The sequence below is a fragment of the Hermetia illucens genome, chromosome 2 (genome assembly GCF_905115235.1).
Source record: "Hermetia illucens chromosome 2, iHerIll2.2.curated.20191125, whole genome shotgun sequence".
NCBI classification, from domain to species: domain Eukaryota; kingdom Metazoa; phylum Arthropoda; class Insecta; order Diptera; family Stratiomyidae; genus Hermetia; species Hermetia illucens.
Genome location: NC_051850.1, coordinates 98,927,006 through 98,949,841, shown reverse-complemented (window position 1 = coordinate 98,949,841; position 22,836 = coordinate 98,927,006). Strand labels below are relative to the sequence as shown.

The following is a 22,836-nucleotide window of genomic DNA, read 5'->3' as shown; positions in this document are numbered from 1 at the left end:
AAACTTGTTGTTTCTTTTTCGTTGGTGTGAATATTTATTCTTGCAAATACCGATATTTCGGGAACCACTCGTTCCCTTCATCAGTGCTAACAAGTTTGCTCATCTGTAGACATTAAGGTTCTATTTATACTATTCTAAATCTATACTATATACTATGATATAATTATGGCTAAAAAACTTATATCTAGATCTTGAAAAAGAATAACAAATAAATATTTAACTACATTCTAATAGCTAATTTACCTATCCTGAAACGAGAAGAGGTTCATTTAGTTTTCTTAAAGAGTTTTTTAAACAATGGAGAATAGCAATTACCCAGATCTGAATTCAACCTAGTGTTAACCGGTTGTTTGCTAATGAAATTTCAATAAAAGTGTACATCGCCCATACACTGAAAAAACTCTCGACGAGAAGAAACTGCAGGTAACTGAAATAATAAAAAATACAGAAATCATAATCAACAATACACCAACAACGGTAAAAGACACTTCGTCTATTTTAGAGACATATAAAGAAATAAACCAACTAGGAAATAAAATGTTAAACCTTGTAACAAAACAATCCTCTATAAACATGGCTTTCGATATTAAAACCGCCACGTCACTTATCAAACCATACGACGGGAACGTGGATGAAACAGATTCATTCATAGAATCAGCACTACTTTTAGACGACATTACTCCAGCCGAACAGAAAATAATTATGCTGAAATTTGTCAAAACACGCATCACGGGCAAAGCAAAATACGCCATAACAGATGATATCGACACAATTTCTAAATTAACGAATAAAATAAGACTCAAATATTCGTCAAAATTGGCATCAGATGCAGTATTAACTCAACTAAGGAAACAAAAACAGGGGAATACTTCCATTATAGAATACTCTACGAAAATAGAAGATTTATCACGGCAGTTAACCGTTTAGCGTTTATTACTGAAAAAATCGCTACAGGCGAAACTGCCGAAAAACTCGCAGCAAAGTTCTCTACTCAATCATTTATTGAGAACTTAACCAATCCTGAAACTGCGCTAATCCTTCGAGCAAGTACCCTAACAACCTTAACGGATGTAGTGACTGAGGCACTGACTGTAGACAATAACTCGACAAATAAAATACTGCGCTTTAATTCGCATAAACTGCATAACAATATCAACCGTCAAACATTTAATCATAATTACAATAATAGGAATCATAAGATCAGAAACAATAACAATAGATATAGACACGCACAAAATCAACAGCGCACAAATAGCAATTGTTCGCGCAATCAAAATAGAAACATCGGTAATAGAAATTACCAAAATAGAAATAACCAGAACCGACGAATAAACTATTATGAGTCGGGGGAATCCGAGCTCCCTCAACTGGAAGAAAGGGCAACCCAGCTGAGGGACAACTCACAAACAACTGCATTTCAATAAACCCTGCCCTAACAAACTTCGTCAAAGCATATGTCGAAATGTGTGATAAAATATGCACATTTATCATAGACACGGGAGCAGACATCTCTATATTTAAAATGGAAAAGATAAACGGTGACCAATATTATTATCCAACACGAGCATGTGTAATACAGGGAGTTACAGGGACCAAAACAAAGATCCTCGGAACAACACAAACTAAAGTGTACTTTAACCCACAAGTGTCAATAGAACACAGTTTTCAAATAGTTGCCAATGATTTTCCCATTGAAGTAGATGCCATATTAGGACTTGATTTCCTCACAAAATTTAAGGCAATAATCAACTATGACAGTTGGACGTTGACAATAAACACCTCAGACGGTCCATACGAACTACCAATATTCGACGGACCAGATGCTAACACCATATTAATTTCATCTGGAAATTGAATATCCCCACAACCGACGTAGTTATACAAAATGAGGAAATACAACCAGGCATTTTCGTAGCAAGCTCAATAACCTGACCCAGCAACCCATTGATTAAAATTTTAAATACAACTTTAGATACAGCCATAATTAAGAATTTAAAACCAAATATTAAACCTCTTTCGGACTTCAAACAACTTGAAAAAACCAAAGAATCGAAAAGATATCCGCGTATACTAAATGAATTAAATTTCGAAGCCGTTCCCATTTACGCAATGAAAGATGTTCAACAACTTTGCAAAAAATACAACGACATTTTTGCTTTAAATGACGAACCACTAACAGAAAATAACTTCTACAAACAACATATAGAACTGCAAGAACAAATACCAGTATATATCAAAAACTATCGCATTCCCGAAACCCACAAAGCCGAAATAAACAGGCAAGTAGAAAAAATGTTGAATGATGGAATTATAGAACCATCCACATCAGACTACAATTCTCCAATTTTACTAGTACCAAAGAAGAGTACAGATGAGAAAAAATGGCGTTTAGTCGTAGATTTCCGAAACCTAAATAAACAAGTTTTAGCATACAAATTCCCACTACCGCGCATTGACGACATACTAGACCAATTGGGTCGGGCCAAATATTTTTCTACACTAGATCTAATGTCAGGTTTTCACCAAGGGAACAAGTGGTTCCCGAAATATCGGTATTTGCAAGAATAAATACCCACACCAACGAAAAAGAAACAACAAGTTTTTATTATTTCAATTAATTAATCGTTGGAAACACCGCATAATTTCACTCCGAAGTAACTTTCTTGGGCCACCAAGTTTCAGCAGAAGGTATTAAGCCCGACAGTTCAAAATACCCTGTCATCGAAAATTATCCACAATCAAAAAACGCAGACGAAGTCAGACGTTTCGTCGCATTTTGCAACTATTACCGACGCTTTATACCAAATTTCGCTGAGATCAGCCAACCATTAAACCACCTACTTAGAAAAAACTCAACTTTCATATGGTCAGACGAGTGCAACAGCGCTTACAAAACTTTAAAATCACTATTACTTGCACCAATCATATTAAAATGTCCCGACTTCACAAAACAATTTATCTTAGCAACCGACGCTTCTGATACTGCATGTGGGGCAGTACTCTCGCAAAACCATAACGGAATTGATTTACCAATTGCTTTTGCAAGTAAGACGCTGACAAAAGGAGAACAAGATAAATCAACTATCGAAAAAGAACTTACAGTCATTTATTTGGGCAATCACCCATTTCAAACCCTACCTGTACGGGAGAAGATTTGTTGTTAAAACTGACCACAGGCCATTAGTCTATCTCTTCGGTATGAAAAATCCCACATCTAAATTCACTCGAATGAGACTTGACCTAAAGGAGTTTGACTTTACCATAGAATACATAAAAGGCAAAGAAAATGTAGGACCTGACGCCCTATCAAGAATTCAACTTGATAGTGAATCATTAAAAGAAATAAACATCCTGCAAGTACAAACACGAGCTATGACAAAATCAGATAAACAAACGGATATTGAGACAAAAATTGAAAAAGCACCTGAAACATACCCAGCACAGCAGCCTCATCAACTGCACGTTCCACTTCTCCTGAATTAAATAGCTGCTCCCAGCAGTTAATACATCCGCACTGACCTGTTACTTCCACTTATCCATAAATCCAGAATATTACCGCTAAACTCCTCCCCCTCAATCATCTTTTGGCATTTCTCCAACTTCTCATACTGTTCCTTCAGAGCCTCTGGTGTGCCCTAAGGCTCTATACTTGGCCCCCTATTATTCCTGTTTTTTTTATCAATTACCTTGCCTCCATCCTCACTTGCCCAGGTTTTTTTTTACGCAGCCGGCTTTAAATTATTTGCCTCTGTTTCGTTCTCACTGGACTGTGCTCTCCTGCAGTTCACCCTTGATAATTCGGTCCGTTGGTGCTCGGTTAACAGGCGAACATTATATATCAGCAAATACCACTGGATGTGTTATCCGCTTAAGCCCGTCCCAAAATCATTGTCCTACTCTCTTGGTGGACAACCCCTTTCACTACCCCTCAAGACCTGGGTGTAATATTCGATGACACACTTCGTTTCAGTTTCCACTTCGTTGACATCACCAATCGAGCTTCCAAAATGTGTGGTTTTATCCTACATTTCTCCTTCCATCCTTGAATATTGCTGTGGAGTCTCGTCCCTCTTCCGCAACTGTGACTATCGCGTTGCCGAAGCTGTATAACGCAGATTCACCTGGACTCTGTTTTTCAAAAAGAACTTTCCCCGTTTGGACTATCCTTCATGGCTCCGAACCTTCAATTTCCCTTCCCTGCAACAACGTCAACTCTGTAATGGTCTGATGGTTTGCTCTGCCAACTACGATATTATTTTTCACAACCCCTCTCGTAGTACACATAGTGCGGACATTTTTGGAGTCCTCCTCGCGAAGCTCGACATCTAGTTTCGCTACCCGATCTCGAGACTATGCCGGTCCTACAACGCCCTACAGCTTGTTTCCTTTGGCTCTGTTTCTTTCCTTAGTTTAATCCTAAAATGCATTAAAGAATGTTTCGAACTCTTCATCCACAGGATCTTCGCTAAATCGCTCCCGATTTGTAAAAGGAGAGAAGTACAATTGGACTGAAAATAGTTAGAAAAGTTCCAACAAAGCCAAGGTTGGTATCTGCTTTAATGGGTAGAGAACGGACAACATCGTCCAATTTATCCTATTTCGGTATATTGTTTCTGCTGATGGCGGCTATATGCTGTATGGGACCAGTACCCAGAAAGCGACAACCATAGTTATTTGAAAGTTCTAAGCCTTTGTTAACACCTGTCTCCGTCTTTTCATTAGTTTACTTTACACAATCTCAAACAAAGAGCTGCGGCGGATAGGTCAAGCGTGAGAGCTCTATTACTGAAAACATAATGCAATGGAATCCACTACACCACTAATTGCTCCCTTTATATGTAATTACCACCTGGCGCTTTCGGTCATGTTGCTCCCACCGCAGAGGTGAGGCAGCGCCTAATGAGTTGTTTTTCCCTTGGACGAAACCGTCAGTCAAGATTTTTGCATCAAAGAATATCTCGAACGCTTGATCGACGGAGAGCAGGCTGGTTTCCGTTCCCGATCTTCCTGCATTGACCACATCAACACCCTAAGGATCATGGACAGTGCGCGGACTTTAGATCTTTGTTGCACTCGTATCTGGAATGCTCTACGCAGGAGGGGCAAACTAAAAGCCATTCTCGGAGCGACATATAATGACGCAAAATGTCACGTGCTGTCACGAGTTAAAATCTCACAGGGTTTTTGGGTCCTAAGCGCAGTCCGCTAGGGTTGCTTCCTGTTCCCGATATTTCCCCGTATTTCTTTTTGTTATCAGTGACGTTTTCCCAAGGGCACTATGCACATTGCAATCTCACTGTGCACCTTTCTGGTAGGGACGAAGTATGTAAGTGGTATTGGTGTGTTGATGCCACCTAAATGGTTTTGTTATGTGTGCGTTTCTCCATTTTAGCTCCACAGAAAACGGATGCATCCGAAAGATTGATCTTGAATGCAACTACTTACTTTCTCCTCATTTCCTAGGAGGGCAAACATGGATCTATTACAGAGATTGTTGCGCGCGATTGCTTTTAACAAGCTCCCATAGAGGAATTTTGAAGCACCATTCACTCATTGATTGATTCTTACCGAGTCATAGACCTTGACCAAATGTTCCGAATTTGGAAAGAGGGACAAGTAGAGTTGGACTGAAGATAAAGATGAACAAAACTGAACCATCGAAGGCATCGATCAATTTGTATACCTAGTAAGCGTGGTTTCTGCCGACGGTAGCACTAAACTGGATGTCGCCTAGAGCATTAACAGCGGTAGATCCGCTTTCGTTGCCCTGTCTAAAATCTGGAAATGCAGTTATCTCAACACCAAGAACAAGTTAAGACCATGTGATCGGAAGGCGGAAGGAGTCCAATTAGAGCGGTAGTGCGTCATTCTGATGCCACAAACTGTGTGTCTGGCTACTTGGAACCTTCGTTGCCTCCATTTCTTATGCCTACCTACCTAAATACTGGTCGAGTATTCCAAATTGTAAAGAAGTATCCTTTGTCTGTTTTCACATATATGTTGCCAGTGTTTCAGTATTTCAAAAATAGGACACCTGTTTGATATGATACTTGTCTTCGTTTGCTCTTCTCATGCGTAATTCAGCCACTTGCATGGGTAGATAAAATTCGCTCCATAGTATTTCAGACTGCTTCTCTCAGTAAATGCTCAGAACAGAATGTCGACAGAAAGGGACATCACAACTGTGCAATTAGCGATATTCAATTTACAATGGTATTTTTGAATTGGCTGAATAAATTACTTTAACTTGAGGTCAAGAAAAATAACACCTGATTCAGGATCGGATCAAAAGAAGTAACATCGATCAGGCAAAAATTAATCTTCTCAAATTAATATGGATAATATGTGCATAATATGTGTATTTTGTTACAATCATTTACTTTACTTGCGTACGCTACTGCTGTGAATTTTAAACTTGAATATCAGTAGTACTGCCATCTATTGAAAAAATTACCTAGAAGTACTGACGTGTACTTTGCTTCATTTTACGCGCACCCTGTACGCTCCGATTTGTCATTGTACGACCCGAAATTTCCTAAGTTGGCACATCGAATGACAGACACAAACAAGAAGTGAAGAGAATTAAAAGCAAATGCGGAGAAATTAATCGAAGGAGTCTTTTATTGTACGTGAATTACGTGAGAAGTGAATTAAATTTTCGTGATCCGATCGGGAGTCAACTTGATATTCAGTGAAATCAAGAGACGCATTTACTGTCCGAGTCTTAGTCGGCGTAGTGAAAAATCGACGACAATTAATTTTTTTGCGAAGTGCGTGGAAGGAGAGAAAAATTCAAACCCGGACAAATTTTGATTTTCATCGGTGGAATATTCCAGTGCAACCAGCAACATGTCATTGGATTCTAGGTTTACACAATTCGTGCATCACCTCAACAACAAATTGTAAGTGGCTGGCTCAAGTTCTATTCGCACTTTCTGATTTAAGATTTCTGGCACGACTGTCGACTTCCCCGTTTACGAGGTGTTAACGGAATTATTCTCGAGTTTCATGGGCTTCACGGGGCCCGGGAAGTAAATAATTGCTTGGAACGTGAATGATAAGCAGTTGGTAATGCAAATATAATTTCCAGTTGCCCCTCGAGTCGTCTCATGACGGCTTGTTAAGTTGCTTGTGCTTAAGGGGATTACGGCGGGTCAGGTTCTAGGTTCCATTGGAAAGTATGGCTATTTTCGAGTCAATAATATTGGGCGACGAAAATCGAATTTCATAATTCCTGACGTGGCTTTCCACTTGAGTGACACATGGATCCTTTGAATTTTTAATGAAAATATTTCGGTGGAATGCTATTCATTGTGGCCCATGATCCGATTGTGAAGTGATTAGATTGCGCTGTTGGTGGGCCAATTAGCTTGGAGCGGGTAATCGGAACGATAAACAGGTGACGCACGGCGCAAACAAAGCAAATAAATTGAGAGATGTGGACTTTAAAGTTTCATAAGTAGGGAGATTTGTAAATATATTGCATATAAACGTGTCTATTTTACTTCACCTTTCTAGAAAGTCCGATTAACGGAACACGTATGTACACTTGCATGCAATTCTGAGGACTGCGTACAAGGAATATCGTAGTTATGTAGTTTTCTTTTCCATTAGGAAATAGATTTTTTGCTAAGTTACCGTTAATGGTTAATGTTTCAATCAAGGCTATCAACTGCTAGATGTTGAATACTAACGGTCACAAGTATCCTAAAAATAGTTCCGAAAATTTCATTTTTCCGTAAACATTGGGGATTCCCCGGATTTGAAAGTGTCGATTGGCGCATGCGTTCTCAAGAGCGGCACCACTATACCAAAACATAACACTATAAGAAAAAGGAACATGTTGGACGTCAAAAGTTAGGCGATTCAGAGATGAAATACATTTAGCAGAAAAAGCTCGCGCTCATCCGCTTTCAATAAACTTATATCGTTAAAAAACCAAAGTGAAATACGGGTTAGGTCATTAATATTTTGCCCGTGAAAGTTGTTAAACATATGTTGTCGAATCAACTAGTGTTGAAGCATGCTTGATGCGTCACGGATAACTGTACGCCTCCTGAACGAGCAGAAATTGTTCATTTGTATATCCAGAACCGCGCGACGAGACAGATTTACTGAATGGAGCAGCGAACAAACAAAATTACCGCTCTTACGCCAGTGAAAACCCACAATTAGTCCACGAAGAGCTTTTCTATGGCCAACGAATGATCGTCTGGTGTGGTATTTTTGCCAATTATGTGATTGAGCTTTAATTCTTCGAGGATGAGCTACCGACGGTAGCTGCTGTCAATGGTGGGCGCCAGCGAGCCATGGTAACCAATTGCGGGTCAAAAGCGCATACTGAACTTATAATTCCAACAAGATGGCGTGTCATGCTTTACTTTGGGTGCCACGATCTATTTATTGAAGGGATTTTTCCCTCCCTCGTTCCCTCCAACTTCAAGCCGCAAAACATTCATTTTTAAGGTTTTGTGTAAACCAACCTACCAAACCGAAAAATCTGAAAAAAATCAGGAGGCTGTCACTATATGGTGCCTTGGCTCCGAAATACCTTTCATACCGATATCGGTTCAAAGAAAGTTAATAATAGTATATTACTATAATTTTTTGTAATTAGCTGGAAACCCCCCTTAAATTCATCCTAGCGGCACGAAATTCTACAGTGATGTAGGCTATAATGTAGAGCATGATCATACCATTGATGGAAATCGCACTATTACTAACAAATTTATAATACGTCGAAGTTGTTGCTTCTTTGAAAATTGAAGACTATCAATGTCAATATCACCCGAAAGTGGACATATGCATATATTACGTGCTACGTACTAAGAAATACACAAAACTTTTCGCACCTGAAGCGTCCAGCTTCCGGTTTCTCGACTTGTTCATTACGGCAATGGGTCTGGACATTACAGTAAAATATGCTTGTGGAAGGGCAATTGAATAATGCTGGGATAGAAGAGTTAAAAAAATTTTATGAACCATATTATTTGGATTTCGAAAAGTTTCTTAAACTTTAGACGCGTTTTTATCAAAACCACGTTTTCAAAATCGGCGAGCAGTAGAACTTAGAGTTTTCATTCTTCGTTTGGTTATCTAGTGAAGTACACACGATTTTAACAATTAGCAAAAGTCAAATTTTTGTTTTGTAAAAAAGGGATTTTTTTTTGTAATTCGTAAGTTATAATTGTGTGTACTTACTAGTTACACTTACGTAGTTCATGAAAAAAAAATATGTCTCTAGATGGTGATCCATTGGAGTTTTACTGCTTACTGCGGAGGCCTTCCAAAAAATTCGTACAGTCCTACAGTCGCCATTTTGTAAAAATGTCAATACTTTTTTTCTTACTCCTGGAAAGTTGCTTAATCCATTGGTATATTACTTGTGGACTATAGTTCAAATTTTTGCTCACAGGAACATCTTGAAAAAACCCTATTTTAGGGGCTCCAAACAGATGTAACCCCTTAATATTTCGACTGCTCACTGCGTTCGCTGAAACTCTACCAAAATTCTATTTATGTGGATATTTGAAATCCAAAATTTACATCGACAAACTACAGACTCTGGCTCAACTGAAGACCAACATCGAGTGTGAAATAGCAACTATACAGAAATCATTTTTCGAGAAAGTGATGGAAAATTGTGAAAAATTTAGACCAAGTCATGTTGGATAAATAACTGACATTTATTTTCTGGTTCCAAAATAAAGGTCTACGCAGAGAAAGTAATTAATCGCCTTTGCCTTCTTAGAACCAAGCCGGTTACATGTAGATGATCCACCCTGTACATATTTCTAAATTTTGGTTCTTAAGATAATATTCCTGTGACCTTTCGACTTTCTTTTGAATTTTTTCGGCAATAAAAATAAATGTAATCTTTTTATAGTGTATTATCGGAGTCCTGAATTATGATAACAAAATTTTCGATTAACAAATTTGATAATCATTTGTATTTCTTTTTCACGTCAAAGTGGCCTTCTAAAAAAAGGTGGGTTGCTGTGGTTTTCTTCTTCTGTATACTCGTCTCTATCGTCGGAATCAAGATTATTATGATTTCACCTTATTAATCATTAAAATGGTATAACTCCGCGGTGAAATCATAATCGAGAAATCTTCAAAAATCCCGTCTTTATTCCATTGAAAAATAAGAAATCAGGCTAGCTTGGACCAAAACTACTGATTGAACTACCGTTGAATAGAATTTCAGCTGTGGTTTTGAGAAAAACGAGTTTGAAGTTTTCGTTTAGTATGCACATATTGGTGGCTGTAACTTGGTAAATATTTTCATTTTCGATCTACTGCGCCTCCAGGATAACATTGATAGACGACCAGAGCACCTTTTCGAACAAGATTTTCATGTTGATCTGAAGTTGTTAACGAGCTGTTGTGCCTCCCACATCCATTGGCTCCTATAATCCAATAATTTTTGCTCTCGTTAACGTTACACTTGCCACCTTTCCTTTTTTTGTTGTCATTACAATAAACACACTTGTCTAGTCGCGTCCACAATTAAAAACCAATCTTGGGCCTGTTGGTATCTTGCAACAATGCATTTTTCCAATGTGTCCCCATTGATATTTCCCAATTATAATCAAGGCTTCTTCGCGCATTTGTCTCATATGCCGGCGTATTTCTTCGTTGGAAGTAGTTTCAGGCCGAAGTATTCCGATTAACGTTGCCTATACACGGGTTGATGTAAATCTAGAACTCGATGAATATTCAGAACCTGCTTTCGTCGTATTCATTATAGGATGGATATGTATAGTTTTATAAAAATTCTATTCTGACCGTCGGCTCAGCCAGTGAATTATGGACAATTCGAATGCCAACAAAACTTCTGTAAGTTTCTTGGATTTTGACAAGTTTACAGTATGTTCGTTTCCTCATAGATCTAAACGAATTAGACTATGAGGTACTCCCACTGTGCTGAATATATATATCCAAAGGGTGCAAATTAAGTAATTCATTTAGAGTTGCCCCGTGCTCTTGGCACCGGTAATAACCAGGTATACAATTCTTTGCACAGAGGCTAGTTTACAGTAAAAGCTCTTTTGCCTCATCTTAATTCACCACACCACGGATACATAAGAGAACATCGGCCTAATGATAGCAATATATCCACAGTTCTACATGAAGCCAAAGTCTCTATGTTGAGGAAACGGTCCGTCTGCACAGCCCATAACCTCGTTTGATCTTGAGCTTCTTATTTAGGATTTGTAATGACAAAATGTGATTGGCGATGGCGTAAAGACCATTCTCCGTGGTCGGAGATGACCCTTCACCCCTTGGTAGGATTTCGCACGTCAACCACATCTACGCGTGCGAATTCCCGAGACGCTCACACTCATCTCTACTGTTCTGAATCAAATGCCCTTGGAGTGAACTACTCGTCGGACATCTTGGGATAGTGGATTCCACTGCATGGTGTATTCGGCAATGCATTTGTCGCTTCTTCTTAATGTGTGACCTATCTACTGCCACTTCCGTCTACCGATAACAGCGTATGCTTGCCAGGCTCGTGCACCAACCAAGTTGTTCGTTTGAGATAGTGTCAGGCCAGCGCAATCCGATGATACAACGCAGATAGGTATTGACGAAAGCTTGGAGTTTTTGGGTAACAGTGGAATTCATTTTCAATGTGCTACTCCCATATAGTAACACAGAAAGGACATCAGCACAGAACAGTGTTGGCCAGTGTTTTACTGATGAAAAATTTACGATAGAGTTCTTCATTTGAGCATTGTTATTCCAAAACCAAGTATCTCGATTGGTGAATCGCTTATCAGGCTTTGCTGCTCAATAGATCGTCTTTTAGCCTGCAATCGCGTAGGTGAGATTATTTCTTTTCTCACGACATCATCACCATTTAATTCGTAGCGATCCATTCCGTTCATCACGTTATTTTATCGGTGGTTGTCCGCATAGCGAGAATGGTTTGAACGATAGTCGGTCTCTATATCGCACTCCGTAGATGTGTTGCTCCTTAACTTATTCAATGCGGATGATACAGTTCAATTAAGGTGGAGTTTTAGTGAACGGGTGACCTAACAGTTGAGTTAGATTTGGCAGATGATAATCTCAGAACGGGAAACTCTTAGTGAGAGTCCTACCTGAAATGGAGTATCTACTCTGTAGGGGAGTATTCTGGAGACTTTCGACACGGTTATCGCGGAGCATGACCAGAATCAGTAAACCAATCCGATAGCCATATGTCGTTTCCTGAAAACTTGCCTTTCGAGGCATGGATAACGTTAAATTAACATCGCCACAATTTTCAGTTTCTTTTAGTCATCGTTTTCAACAAGTGGGGTTTAATGAAGTGAATTTTTATTTTTCAACTTAAAGATTATAGTAACTCTTTCCTTCCCCCTTTCCCTTTCCTTTCGGTTTACTAACTCTGCCTGTCCCATTTTTTTCGATGTGGGTTTAGAACAAAAGACGCTCTCTTGAGCGGACGCTCTGCTAGCCGGGCACGGACACTATCCACGTGTATTTCATGCAAGACATCCCTCGCAGGTGGACAGAAAATGATAGAAAGGAGTGCCAATAAAAACTCATTGGAAGGGAAAATCGCATGTCTATGTGCTCATTATTGTCGACTATGACTATGTCTGAATGCCCATAATGTAGCTTAAGTTGAAACGAACTCAAAAAATAGAAGAATACACGCACTTACAACAAGTATTCGTTCACGATGTCAATTATTAGTTCATCCATTTATTAATTCATTCACATACATATATAAGCTCTATTTGTTCGACATCTTCCGTAGGCGAACATCTCCCTTGGTCGGACAATGTGTTCGCTAACGGGAGCTTTCACTGTATTACTATAATTTTTATTAATTTACTACAAAATTCCCCTTAAGTTCATCGGTGCATTGCATGTAATTTCGCGGTAATATAGGCTATAACATAAAGCAGGATCCTACCAAGTTTGGTGGGCATCGTACTATTGCTAACAAAGTTATAATAGACTAAAGTTGTCGCTTCAGTGTAAATTCTAAAAGTTTGAATGTAAGTATCACGCTAAAGTGAGTATTCTGACATAATATATGCAAATATACATTACTTGCTAGGTATAAATGGAACAAATGCCCACTTAAATATTTCATCCGGCTTACGGTTTCCCGACGACACACTATCCTAGACGTACGCCTTTCTTTTTGCTCGTTGCCAATGAGCCCATCTGCTTTCTCCAGCACAACTGGGGTATTTCTCACGCAATTAAGCCGATTGGATCATGTCTGCTATAATCAGTTCTGCCTTCTTTAAGGATATCCTGAGGGTGCTTTTCGTGTATATGCCCGCCACCGTTTTTCATCTATCAGAAACCAGTCCTGTCTAGCAAGGACTCCATTCTTAAAGCCTTCATTATATAGTCCTCCTCATCCTCATATGTTTGCTAGTGACAACTAGGGTCAATTCATTTGCGACGCCGGCAATTATGCATCATATTTCACAATAGGAGATCTTATTCCGAACGTTGTAGCAACTCTGGCTCCGTACCAGAAACTCCTCTTCGAAAAGTAATTCTCTTATAACTTCACTGGGTACTCAGAAAAGCCTATTTCACCCAAAGCGCTTCTGTTTCTAATTTGCGGAGTTTAATGATGTTTTTACATCTACCGGCAATACAACTCGTGTCAGAATTGATCGCGTCTCTTATTATTTCCGTAACCAAGCTTAATGCATTCACCGTAGAGTGAACGAAACCATACCTATGTTGCTCTGATAGGCCATTGCCGTTTTCAATGATTGGAAGAAACCTCTATGGATGGCTTTTTCCATCATTTTTCCATTAGGTTCACCAGGCGTAGAGGATGATGTGGTGCGGAGTCTCTATTTGGTTAACGATTTTCTGCTCCTTGCACTCAGTACGGAATATATTTTCTTTGGACATTCCTCGATGGTATCTTTGAGAAAGTCGCGCGTTCAAATCAGAGGCTGTATTGACGCCATTCGTTTGACATATATTTCCTGTAGTTCCTCTGCGGTGATTGGAGGCTTTACGCACTCGTCGCCTTTCGTTTTTCAGTTTTCGTTGGCAAAGAAAGAATATTTTCCCGAAGAGAATATTTGAGGCGGTCTTTTTACTTCAGCATTGGTTTGTGTAATATTTTGTTAACAGTACTATGAATAATTTAATAGTTTAAGGGGGTCATCCCGTGTGAAGGTTGTTTTTTTTCGCTTTTTTTAGAAATTTGTTATGACGAACCAGATAATTCATTAATATCTTGAGCATGTGATCATCTTAAAGAAAAAATATAAACGGCATTTTAATGTGCGGACTTAACTATTGTTCGCAAACTAGGATTATTAAAAAATATTAAAAGTTAAATTTTGGTGCCTTGTTAAACTTTTTTTTGTGAATTTTTGTGTTTTTTCAAGGCTTCTCTAATGAGTAAAAAAAACTATTGAATGAATCGCAATTATCTTAGTTTGCGGACCGTAGAAATATGTTTTGAATAATGGTGAAAATTTCAAAGAATTTCGTTGGATAGATTTTAGGCTATGGTGGCAGCAGCTTTTCAACATTCAGATTCGAGAAAAACGCATTTAAAAAGTAGAATGCGATTTTCAACCATAAAATCTTAACTGACCATTAATCTGCTATATTTAGTCCATAAACCTTAGGTTTCTTGAAGAAACACATGTAACGCCTTGGTTTCAATTCTTATGATTTTAGCGAAGTCATTCGAACGTTGTTTGGACCGATAACTACGCGCTTTATTATGGCGATTGACATAAACCTGGCAAGTGACATTTTACCTGTTTAACACTGTAATTTCTGAACGACTCCAACTATTAAAAAATCACTTTGCCCATATATTCTACACTATATCGAGATATAATTGATGCCAAAAAAAATCGATTCCTCGGATCCGACACACGGGATGACGCCCTTAAATGATAGATTCTAGTAAATTTTCAAACCTCTCACAAAAATGCATTAGAATAGGCGTCGATTTCAACAATCGGGATGAAGTTTTCCGTGAATTTGCTGGGTTTTTTCTTTTACCAAAATATGTATGAAATACTGTCTTTCATTAACTAAATTTGTGTCCCTTCTTTTCCAGTGAACCTGAAGTTCGATATCACTTGGCACGAGTGTATTCATGTCTAACAGCAACTACCATATTAGCCACAGTTGGCGCCGTTCTTCACATTTCAGGCTATCTGGAATGTGGGCTGATTACAGCGCTCGGCTCATTGGCTTTCATCATTGCACTTCATTTTATTCGTGATGATGGCAAAAATTTCTACACAAGACTGGGCTTATTGTTAGGCTTTGGATTCTGCTCAGGTGAGTATTTGACGTGTTGTGATATGGGCAATCATAATGACGAAATATTTGTTCTTGCTTTTAGGCCAAACTCTTGGACCCCTATTACAATTTGTGATTGCTGTCAACCCCCAGATAGTAATCAACGCATTAGTTGGTACATGCATTGTTTTCTTGTCATTCTCGCTGTCGGCTCTTTTGGCTGAACGTGGCAAATTTTTGTTCCTCGGAGGCATACTTGTTAGCATCCTCAGTACAATGGCGTTATTGAGCTTGTTCAACATGTTTTTGAACTCATATACCTTGAATCAGGTAAGAGTGCGGGCATATTTCCAATCATTTCAGTACAAAAAGTAAAAATAAGATAATTCCAACAATTGATTGAAACCTTTCAGGCTCAATTGTATGTTGGACTTGGCGTTATGTCTGCTTTCATCCTCTACGATACGCAAGCCATCATTGAGAAACGCAGGATGGGAAATACTGATTGCGTCCAACATTCACTTGACTTGTTCTTCGACTTGATCAGCATATTCCGCCGCCTGTTGGTGATTCTTACACAAAAGGTGAGTACCGTTAAGCTATGTAAAAAGGAAATGAATGTTACTAACACCATTTATGTATATACAATTCTATAGACAAAAGAATTATTTGAAGTTGTACGGGGTATATAAAAAAAGAATCTATGGCAGGGTCGGGATAAAATTAGAAGAATGCAAAAATTTTCTTTTGTTAAATTTCTGGAAGCTATATTTAAAACAAACTAACTGGCGACGACTCCAAAGTAATTCTTTGATCTATGTTGTTTAAGGGTAGAGATTAGGACATGCTTTTCTTATTTGCCGTTTTTATATTGCAGGAGGAACGCGATAGGCGAAACAAACGTAAGAGCAACTAAGAATATCAGAACAATATCTTTACACAGGAAATAATTGAGTTCATTAATTTTCCTCATTTTTATTAGAAATTTACTTTTTGGAAATATAATACCAAAATAAAACGAGTGTAATTACATAGGTGTTGAATATTTATTTTTGAAAAATAAACTCGTAATTTTCCATAAATGTGAAAGAGTGTTAATTATTTGCGAAAGCGTTACTAGATGTAAACGAATTTTCGATGATTTGACGAATTGATCAGTGTTATAAACTCTCTTTGAGAAAGGATTTGCTAACAGCAAGTAGTTGATTGCTGGATATAAAGGTTAATATTTAAACTGTTGGTTTTCTAGTTTTGGCCTCCAAAGATTAACGAACAGGTTTAACCTTTATTACTTTTATATCAATTAATGAACTACTTTCAAAGGGGATCTAGATCGATTTAAACTAGAAATCACCTACGTCCTATTACGTCTGCTCTTCATTTTCTGCTTAATGAAATAATCGGATAGGCATAATAAAACACCATACGAGTGAGAATTTATCGGTGCATTAGTCTCTGGATAAAATATGCGAGATATCTGCCCCGAAAACATGAGTAATATTACCTGTTATTTTACATGTATTTACTAGATAAAATTATAACTAGGAGTAATGCGGTTTATTAAAAGTACTAAAGATTGTCACAGGAGGAAAATTGTTACAAAAAAAGTCTGATGCTTGTCGTTATTAATACCAATAACTCATGCACAGCTCCAGGACAACGTAATGCAAAACCCATAATAGGAGCAGAACTCAATACGCATGTATAAAAGGATGTATCAATACACTAGGAAAATACGCAAGCCAGAGTGCCCAACACACATTTAAACTTAACCTGTTTCACAGACAGACAATTCAAGATGTATTGTAAGCGTTGTTTATCAACTTAGAAAGTATCTTTTCTGATTCCAAATTGGCGAATCAAATCGGTAAGGACACTTTTCACACTCAGAGCGCAGTTAGTGGTGTCTTTAAAATTGTGATTTCTCAGAAATGAAATACCATTTATTTGCGTTTTTTCTATTTTGAAAATAAAGAATGAAATCAAAATAAAAAATATGTATCTGGTTGTTGCTGTTGGTATACACAGGGTTGTATTTGATGTTGAAAATGCCTTTTTTAGAGACTTGATCCAGCTTCTCTTGCTTTTTCAACCAAACCGTGAACCCGAAGAAGAAAGTGTAAATGCAGCATATTACGGTGCGAGGAATTTGAATCTTATTTACGTGAAAGCGTACGGTTTAGTGTTTGAGCATGAATATTCAAATTTTCTGGTTTCGTGGCGATCTTACGAATTGGATTAGTCTACAATAGTGACTTAGCGAATTCTTCCGACGAATTTGGCTTTGAGGCCATATGAGGTGGAATTATTAAAGAAATAGACTCCTGGCGTTAGAAAATGATTATGTTTTTGACTTCGAAATAGTAGTTTCACGTGCCAAATTAGGGAACGTTCATTTGTTAATTATAATGGTTCAAAAATTGAATTCTGACAAGGCAGAACAGAAAATGCGGTGACGTCATCGAGCGAGCCATTTGAGTCTTATCTGCGTGAAGGCATCTGGATTAGTGTTTGTTACTTGTTACTTTTCAAGTAATCAATCAGTTTTTAACAGAAAAGAGGGAAATTGTTATGTGTAAGGACAATCCTTCCTTACGGTTCAGCAGTAATGGTGACAACCTATATAGCACATCCTGGCAAGTTTAACGGCCCCGAAAAGGAAGGTGTCAAAACGAAAAGTTCAACATGTTGTTCACCGCATATTGATTTTGATTATTTTCTGCCTTCATCGATTGCTTCAAATATATTTTCCATTTTACAAGTGTGGGAAATTAACGCAATGCAAGTCTCCGGCATATTGTTACATAATTCATTTACATATGCTAGCGTGAAAGTTATAGAGACAATGCAGGGGGGGAAGTGAAGTTAATGTGTAAGGACAATGTTTATATAGCTTTGACGGAAATAACGCCCGAACACAGGTGCACAAGGAATTTTACTCGTATTTTTACTTGGGTTAGGTAAGACGTACGTTTCTGAAAGATTCACTGGCCGCAAAAAGAAATGGATTTGCACCTTGGGCCGATTGATTATTCTGCGGGATCTCTTCTCTTGTGACTTTGAATGAGTCATTTATCTTCTGCTTCCTTTGCAATTTCGCAGCTCAAATTTTCTCAGGATGAGTCGTTCTGAGCTTTTGGAAGTGGAATCTAATGTGAACTGCACTGTGTTGTCAAGATCTCTTGTTTGTGCAGCAAGGTACGAAACAATATTTCACCGTCCACCTTGTCATTTCACGTGCGAAATTAATTTTCGCCCTTTTATATTTTTTGGCATAACTTCTGACGTGACACAACATTTCGCGGGCTTTTCAGTGCAGAAATTCCAAAACGGCGCCTTTGAGTGTTTTGTTAGATTGCACAATAGAAGTGATTTCCGTCATAAGTGAAAATAAGGCGGGGAGTCTTTTGAGGCTTTATAGCGGAAAAAGGCGGTTCAAAGTAATATTGAAAAACAATACAACAAATACTTTCTAAAGGAATTAAAATTCAAAGTGCGCGATTTGGCAAGGGCTGTATACATTATGACGAGAGTTTATCGTGTTGGTTGGAGATGTTAGAAAAAGGCTGTCTGTCTACGATGGCGAATAAGAAGTAGATTGTGTACTTCATAATTTCATATCACTGGCCTTTTGGTAAATTCATCAGTTCAGTAAGGGTTTGGTGGATGTAAGGCACCTCATTACGCCCATTTTCGAAATGATTTCATTTTTATTTACGTTATATTTATTTATGTTACGGTGGCTGGTCGTTTCATTCACAAGAAGTGGATCTAGGTTATATGAATGTGAACTGTAGGGAATGGTCCTTCCACATGATAAGCTCTTTATCATTATTGGTGAGGACACCGACAAACGTACGGTCCTGCAAGCTCTCTCATAATACGATATATGGTACTGAATCCATTATTTTTTGTGGTAGATTCTGCTCTACGATGAGTGCTATGAAGGTCCTGGTGGTTTAGCTTAGCCTATACTTGCTTTATAGGCACAATTCCATGGCCTTCCCCGGACATGGATGATTTGGAGACCACATCGGTTCCCATGGCAACAGATAACCTCCGGTGAAACTTAGTGGCTCAGACTCGGAATCTGCCCTCGGACAACAACGGAGCCTTTCCATCAGTCGCCTACCATTCTACGTTCAATACATCACATAAGATTTCACAGGACAATAAAAACGGAAAACACGGTAGTTATGCCCCCATCATATTGCAGATGAGCACCGTGAAGCAATCTGCGTTAGGGCAGTTTCTCTAGCGCAATGACGCAGTTGGTGGATGTCAGATTATCAATCACAGCAGGTGTGCTCCCAATGACAGCATTGCCAGCTGTCCCCGAACTCAATCTTATTGGGCGAATAACAATTTTCGCTTCTTTCTTAAATCAATGGTTCTCATGAATCTACTACATTAACTCATCCGTACTAATATAGCAACGGACATCATACATTCTTCCCTCCCAAGTTTCTGAGCCACAATCTACTCCAACACATGCTCGAGGAACTTCGGATTCTCCACTACTTATTTGCACTTCTTTTCAGAGAACATCCATAAGGCCTCTCCTCCGTTCACTTTGTGAACCCTACCTCTTAATGGGAGTTATATCTCGTCCATTACCACTTGCGCGACTTCTTTTGGTTAGTTCGCTTTATTGCGGCTCTCCAGCACAACTGACCTCTTTTCCGCTAGTTTCGGAATTACTGGCGGGGTACTGGCCGTTATTCCAGCTAACTTAGTACCTGTTAAAACTTGAACAGCGGCGGCAAGGACCATACGGCCGCTTTTGACGACCATTACACATTCTACTTTGTCATTAAGCATGGCAACCTTTTCGGTCATCCTGGTCAGAAACCCGCTGTACCGCAGGATAACCTCGTTGGTAATTTCACCAATCACTGCTGATGAAGCAGCACTTTTCAACAATGTGGTAATAAGTTTGCCGGCTGATTAGACGATGAGTGCAATAATAAATTCCTTTTTATCACAACGCATGCTACGTTATCCTTCACTGCGTTCGTTAAGGCATTGATGTTCATGTCTGCCGCGTTCGCCACCACTCACAAAAATCATTAGAGCTGCTAGCTCCTTACACCAGTCTTTTTGCTCTCAAGCTTCTGCAGCCAGCTAGGTTTTATTTTATTTCTCCGTGATGTGGTCGACAATTTCACCTGCACTAGGAACAAAAGAACTTTTGATGGCAGCATGGCGCCTACTAATATTTTTTCGCGGTCAGCAAGGTAGCCTCCCACTCCACAACAAAGCTAGATGATGAAAACGGTCTGTGGTGAACATGAGTCCTTTCAGGGAAAATACACTTTCTAGCGTCCCTCCAAGGATTCTATACTTTTTTGTGATATCACATTAGTTCAACGCCTCAAAATAGGCTTCTGTTTCCTGCTTAAAATCCCCATTTGAGTCAAATCTCCTGCTCTGTAGCGCTTCTTTAAGTTGGGCAGGAAAAGTTAATCACTTGGTGCCATGTTTTCTGAAATTGTAATATTTCTCAGCGGCCCAGAACGTCAGCATCATGGGTGCGCGTATCACCATGTTTAAGGTTACTGAGCCACTTACAAACCATTTTTTGGATTCAGATTATTTTTCCCAATTGAGCATTACTGAAAGGATGCTACGCAAACGAGTGAAACTTGGAAATCGGTCAACACATTATTGGTAATATTTACAAGGAACTTCTAAAGGTTGGCACTATTTGAATATCTTCTTTCTTCTTGCACTAACAAGTATATGTTAGTACGCGGACTTATTATCCAATGTAGTACTCTGAACAACACGCCTGAAAATATTGATGGGCCGCTACTAAAGCAGGCCGTACTTCTGATGCATGTGAAGTTATCGACCACAACCCAAAAGGATATCATGAGAGCTGGATGTTTCTGCTCGGAAGCGTGGGAGTTGGGAGCTATATTGATTGCTGCTAGTAAGGGTTAGCCCGGTACGCGGAACCTCCGTTATGATGATACAGTACGAGATGTGCGCCTAGTATACGCTGTGATCCAACGCGGTGCTGGTGAGAGAAACAGAAACTGCGTTAAATAGCAACCATTTCTATATATTGCAGGAGGTCATAAGCCTTTCGATGATTCGGTGAAGGACGATAACGCTTTCCATCCATGATAATGAGCAGCTCAAGAGGTGCGAGGGGCACTTGACCGTGATTCTGAGTTGAGGATGATATGATAACCTACCGTAAAATAAGTACATGGATTGTTCCTCCAAATGGAAGCGCAATTATCTTTGCCATCAACGCTTCCAAAAAAAGTAAAGTCGCCGGCGTTGATGGTCTCCCTGCGAAACTGTTATTTATGGCCCGTGCAGTTTTGCAGCGTTCCTATTTCGACTCACTCGTAAGTTCCTGCGAATCAGAGATATTTTCCAATGAGTGGAAAAATGGGATGATCGTTGAAATTCCGGAGAAGGGCATCTGCCTTGAGGGCCATAATAGATGTAATCATGTGCTGCGTCGAGTTAGAATCTCAAAGAAATTTGGAGCCCAAGGCGGAGTTTGCCTCAGTTGTATTTTGTTTTTCTCTCGTTATCGATCCTATATATTGCCCTAGTTGGAGTATGTCGAGGCCTGAGACAATTACAAATGGAGAGTTTTCTCGGTGTACGGGTCAGATACTCGTGGATGACAAGGCGCAAATGGCAATGGAAACTTAAAACATTAGAAAAGGAGACACTATTCTAGGATAATAATAATAATAATCGTTGGCGCAACAATCCATGTTGGATCAGGGCCTTGAAGTGTGTTAGAACACTTCATTCAAGACCGCAACGGTACACTAGGAGGCAATGTGGTCAGCATTGCGCTCGTCCGAGATTATTACCCTGATTTGACTCAGGTACTCATTCACAGCTGAGTCGACTGGTATCCGACGTCAAATCACGATACAAATTCCACTGACACCAGTGAGATTTGAACCGCGATCTTCCGTACGACAGCCTTGCGCTCTAACCACTCAGCTATCCGGACACTGCAGGAGGATGGCCAGCCTAAAACATATTATAAAGAACGACGATACACATACCTCACATATTAGTTAATAGTAACCATATTGGGACTGATATAATATAATATAATAATATAATTCCGACAGCTAAGGGACCCTGGTTATTTAGGAGAAGTATCTCCATGCATTTATTTGCCATCAACTGGTGTTTAAGCCTCTATGCAAGCGTGATTAGTTTATTGTTACTCCTTTCCTGCGATGGGCTAGTGCTTTCGCATTCATGATGCGAATGACTATGGAATGATGGAAAACTTATGGCTCTAACACACTTACCGATGGAATCAACTATGTAGGAATTTGGCTTTTAGTTAAATGGCTCATCCTTTTGGAAAGATGAAACGAAATGCCCAAAAAAGTTCTTATAAGTCAGATGGTAATTTAAGTTCCTTCTTCATCGTCATCATCAACGGTGCAACAACCGGCATCCGGTCTAGGCCTGCCTTAATAAGGAACTCCAGACATCCCGGTTTTGCGCCGAGGTCTACCAATTCCATATCCCTAAAAGCTGTCTGGCGTCTTGACCTACGCCATCGCTCCATCT

The 22,836-nt window shown here is 39.1% G+C and overlaps 1 protein-coding gene across 1 annotated transcript; it reads left to right on the top strand.

Annotated features, from left to right (window-relative positions):
* Positions 1-6,527: 6,527 nt before the first annotated feature.
* LOC119648268 (bax inhibitor 1) lies at positions 6,528-16,301 on the top strand. The gene is made up of 5 exons (XM_038049922.1): positions 6,528-6,902; positions 15,080-15,306; positions 15,371-15,597; positions 15,681-15,851; positions 16,145-16,301. The coding sequence occupies exons 1-5, from the start codon at positions 6,850-6,852 to the stop codon at positions 16,181-16,183; spliced, it is 717 nt and encodes a 238-aa protein (XP_037905850.1). The 5' UTR covers positions 6,528-6,849; the 3' UTR covers positions 16,184-16,301.
* The last annotated feature ends 6,535 nt before the right edge of the window (positions 16,302-22,836 follow it).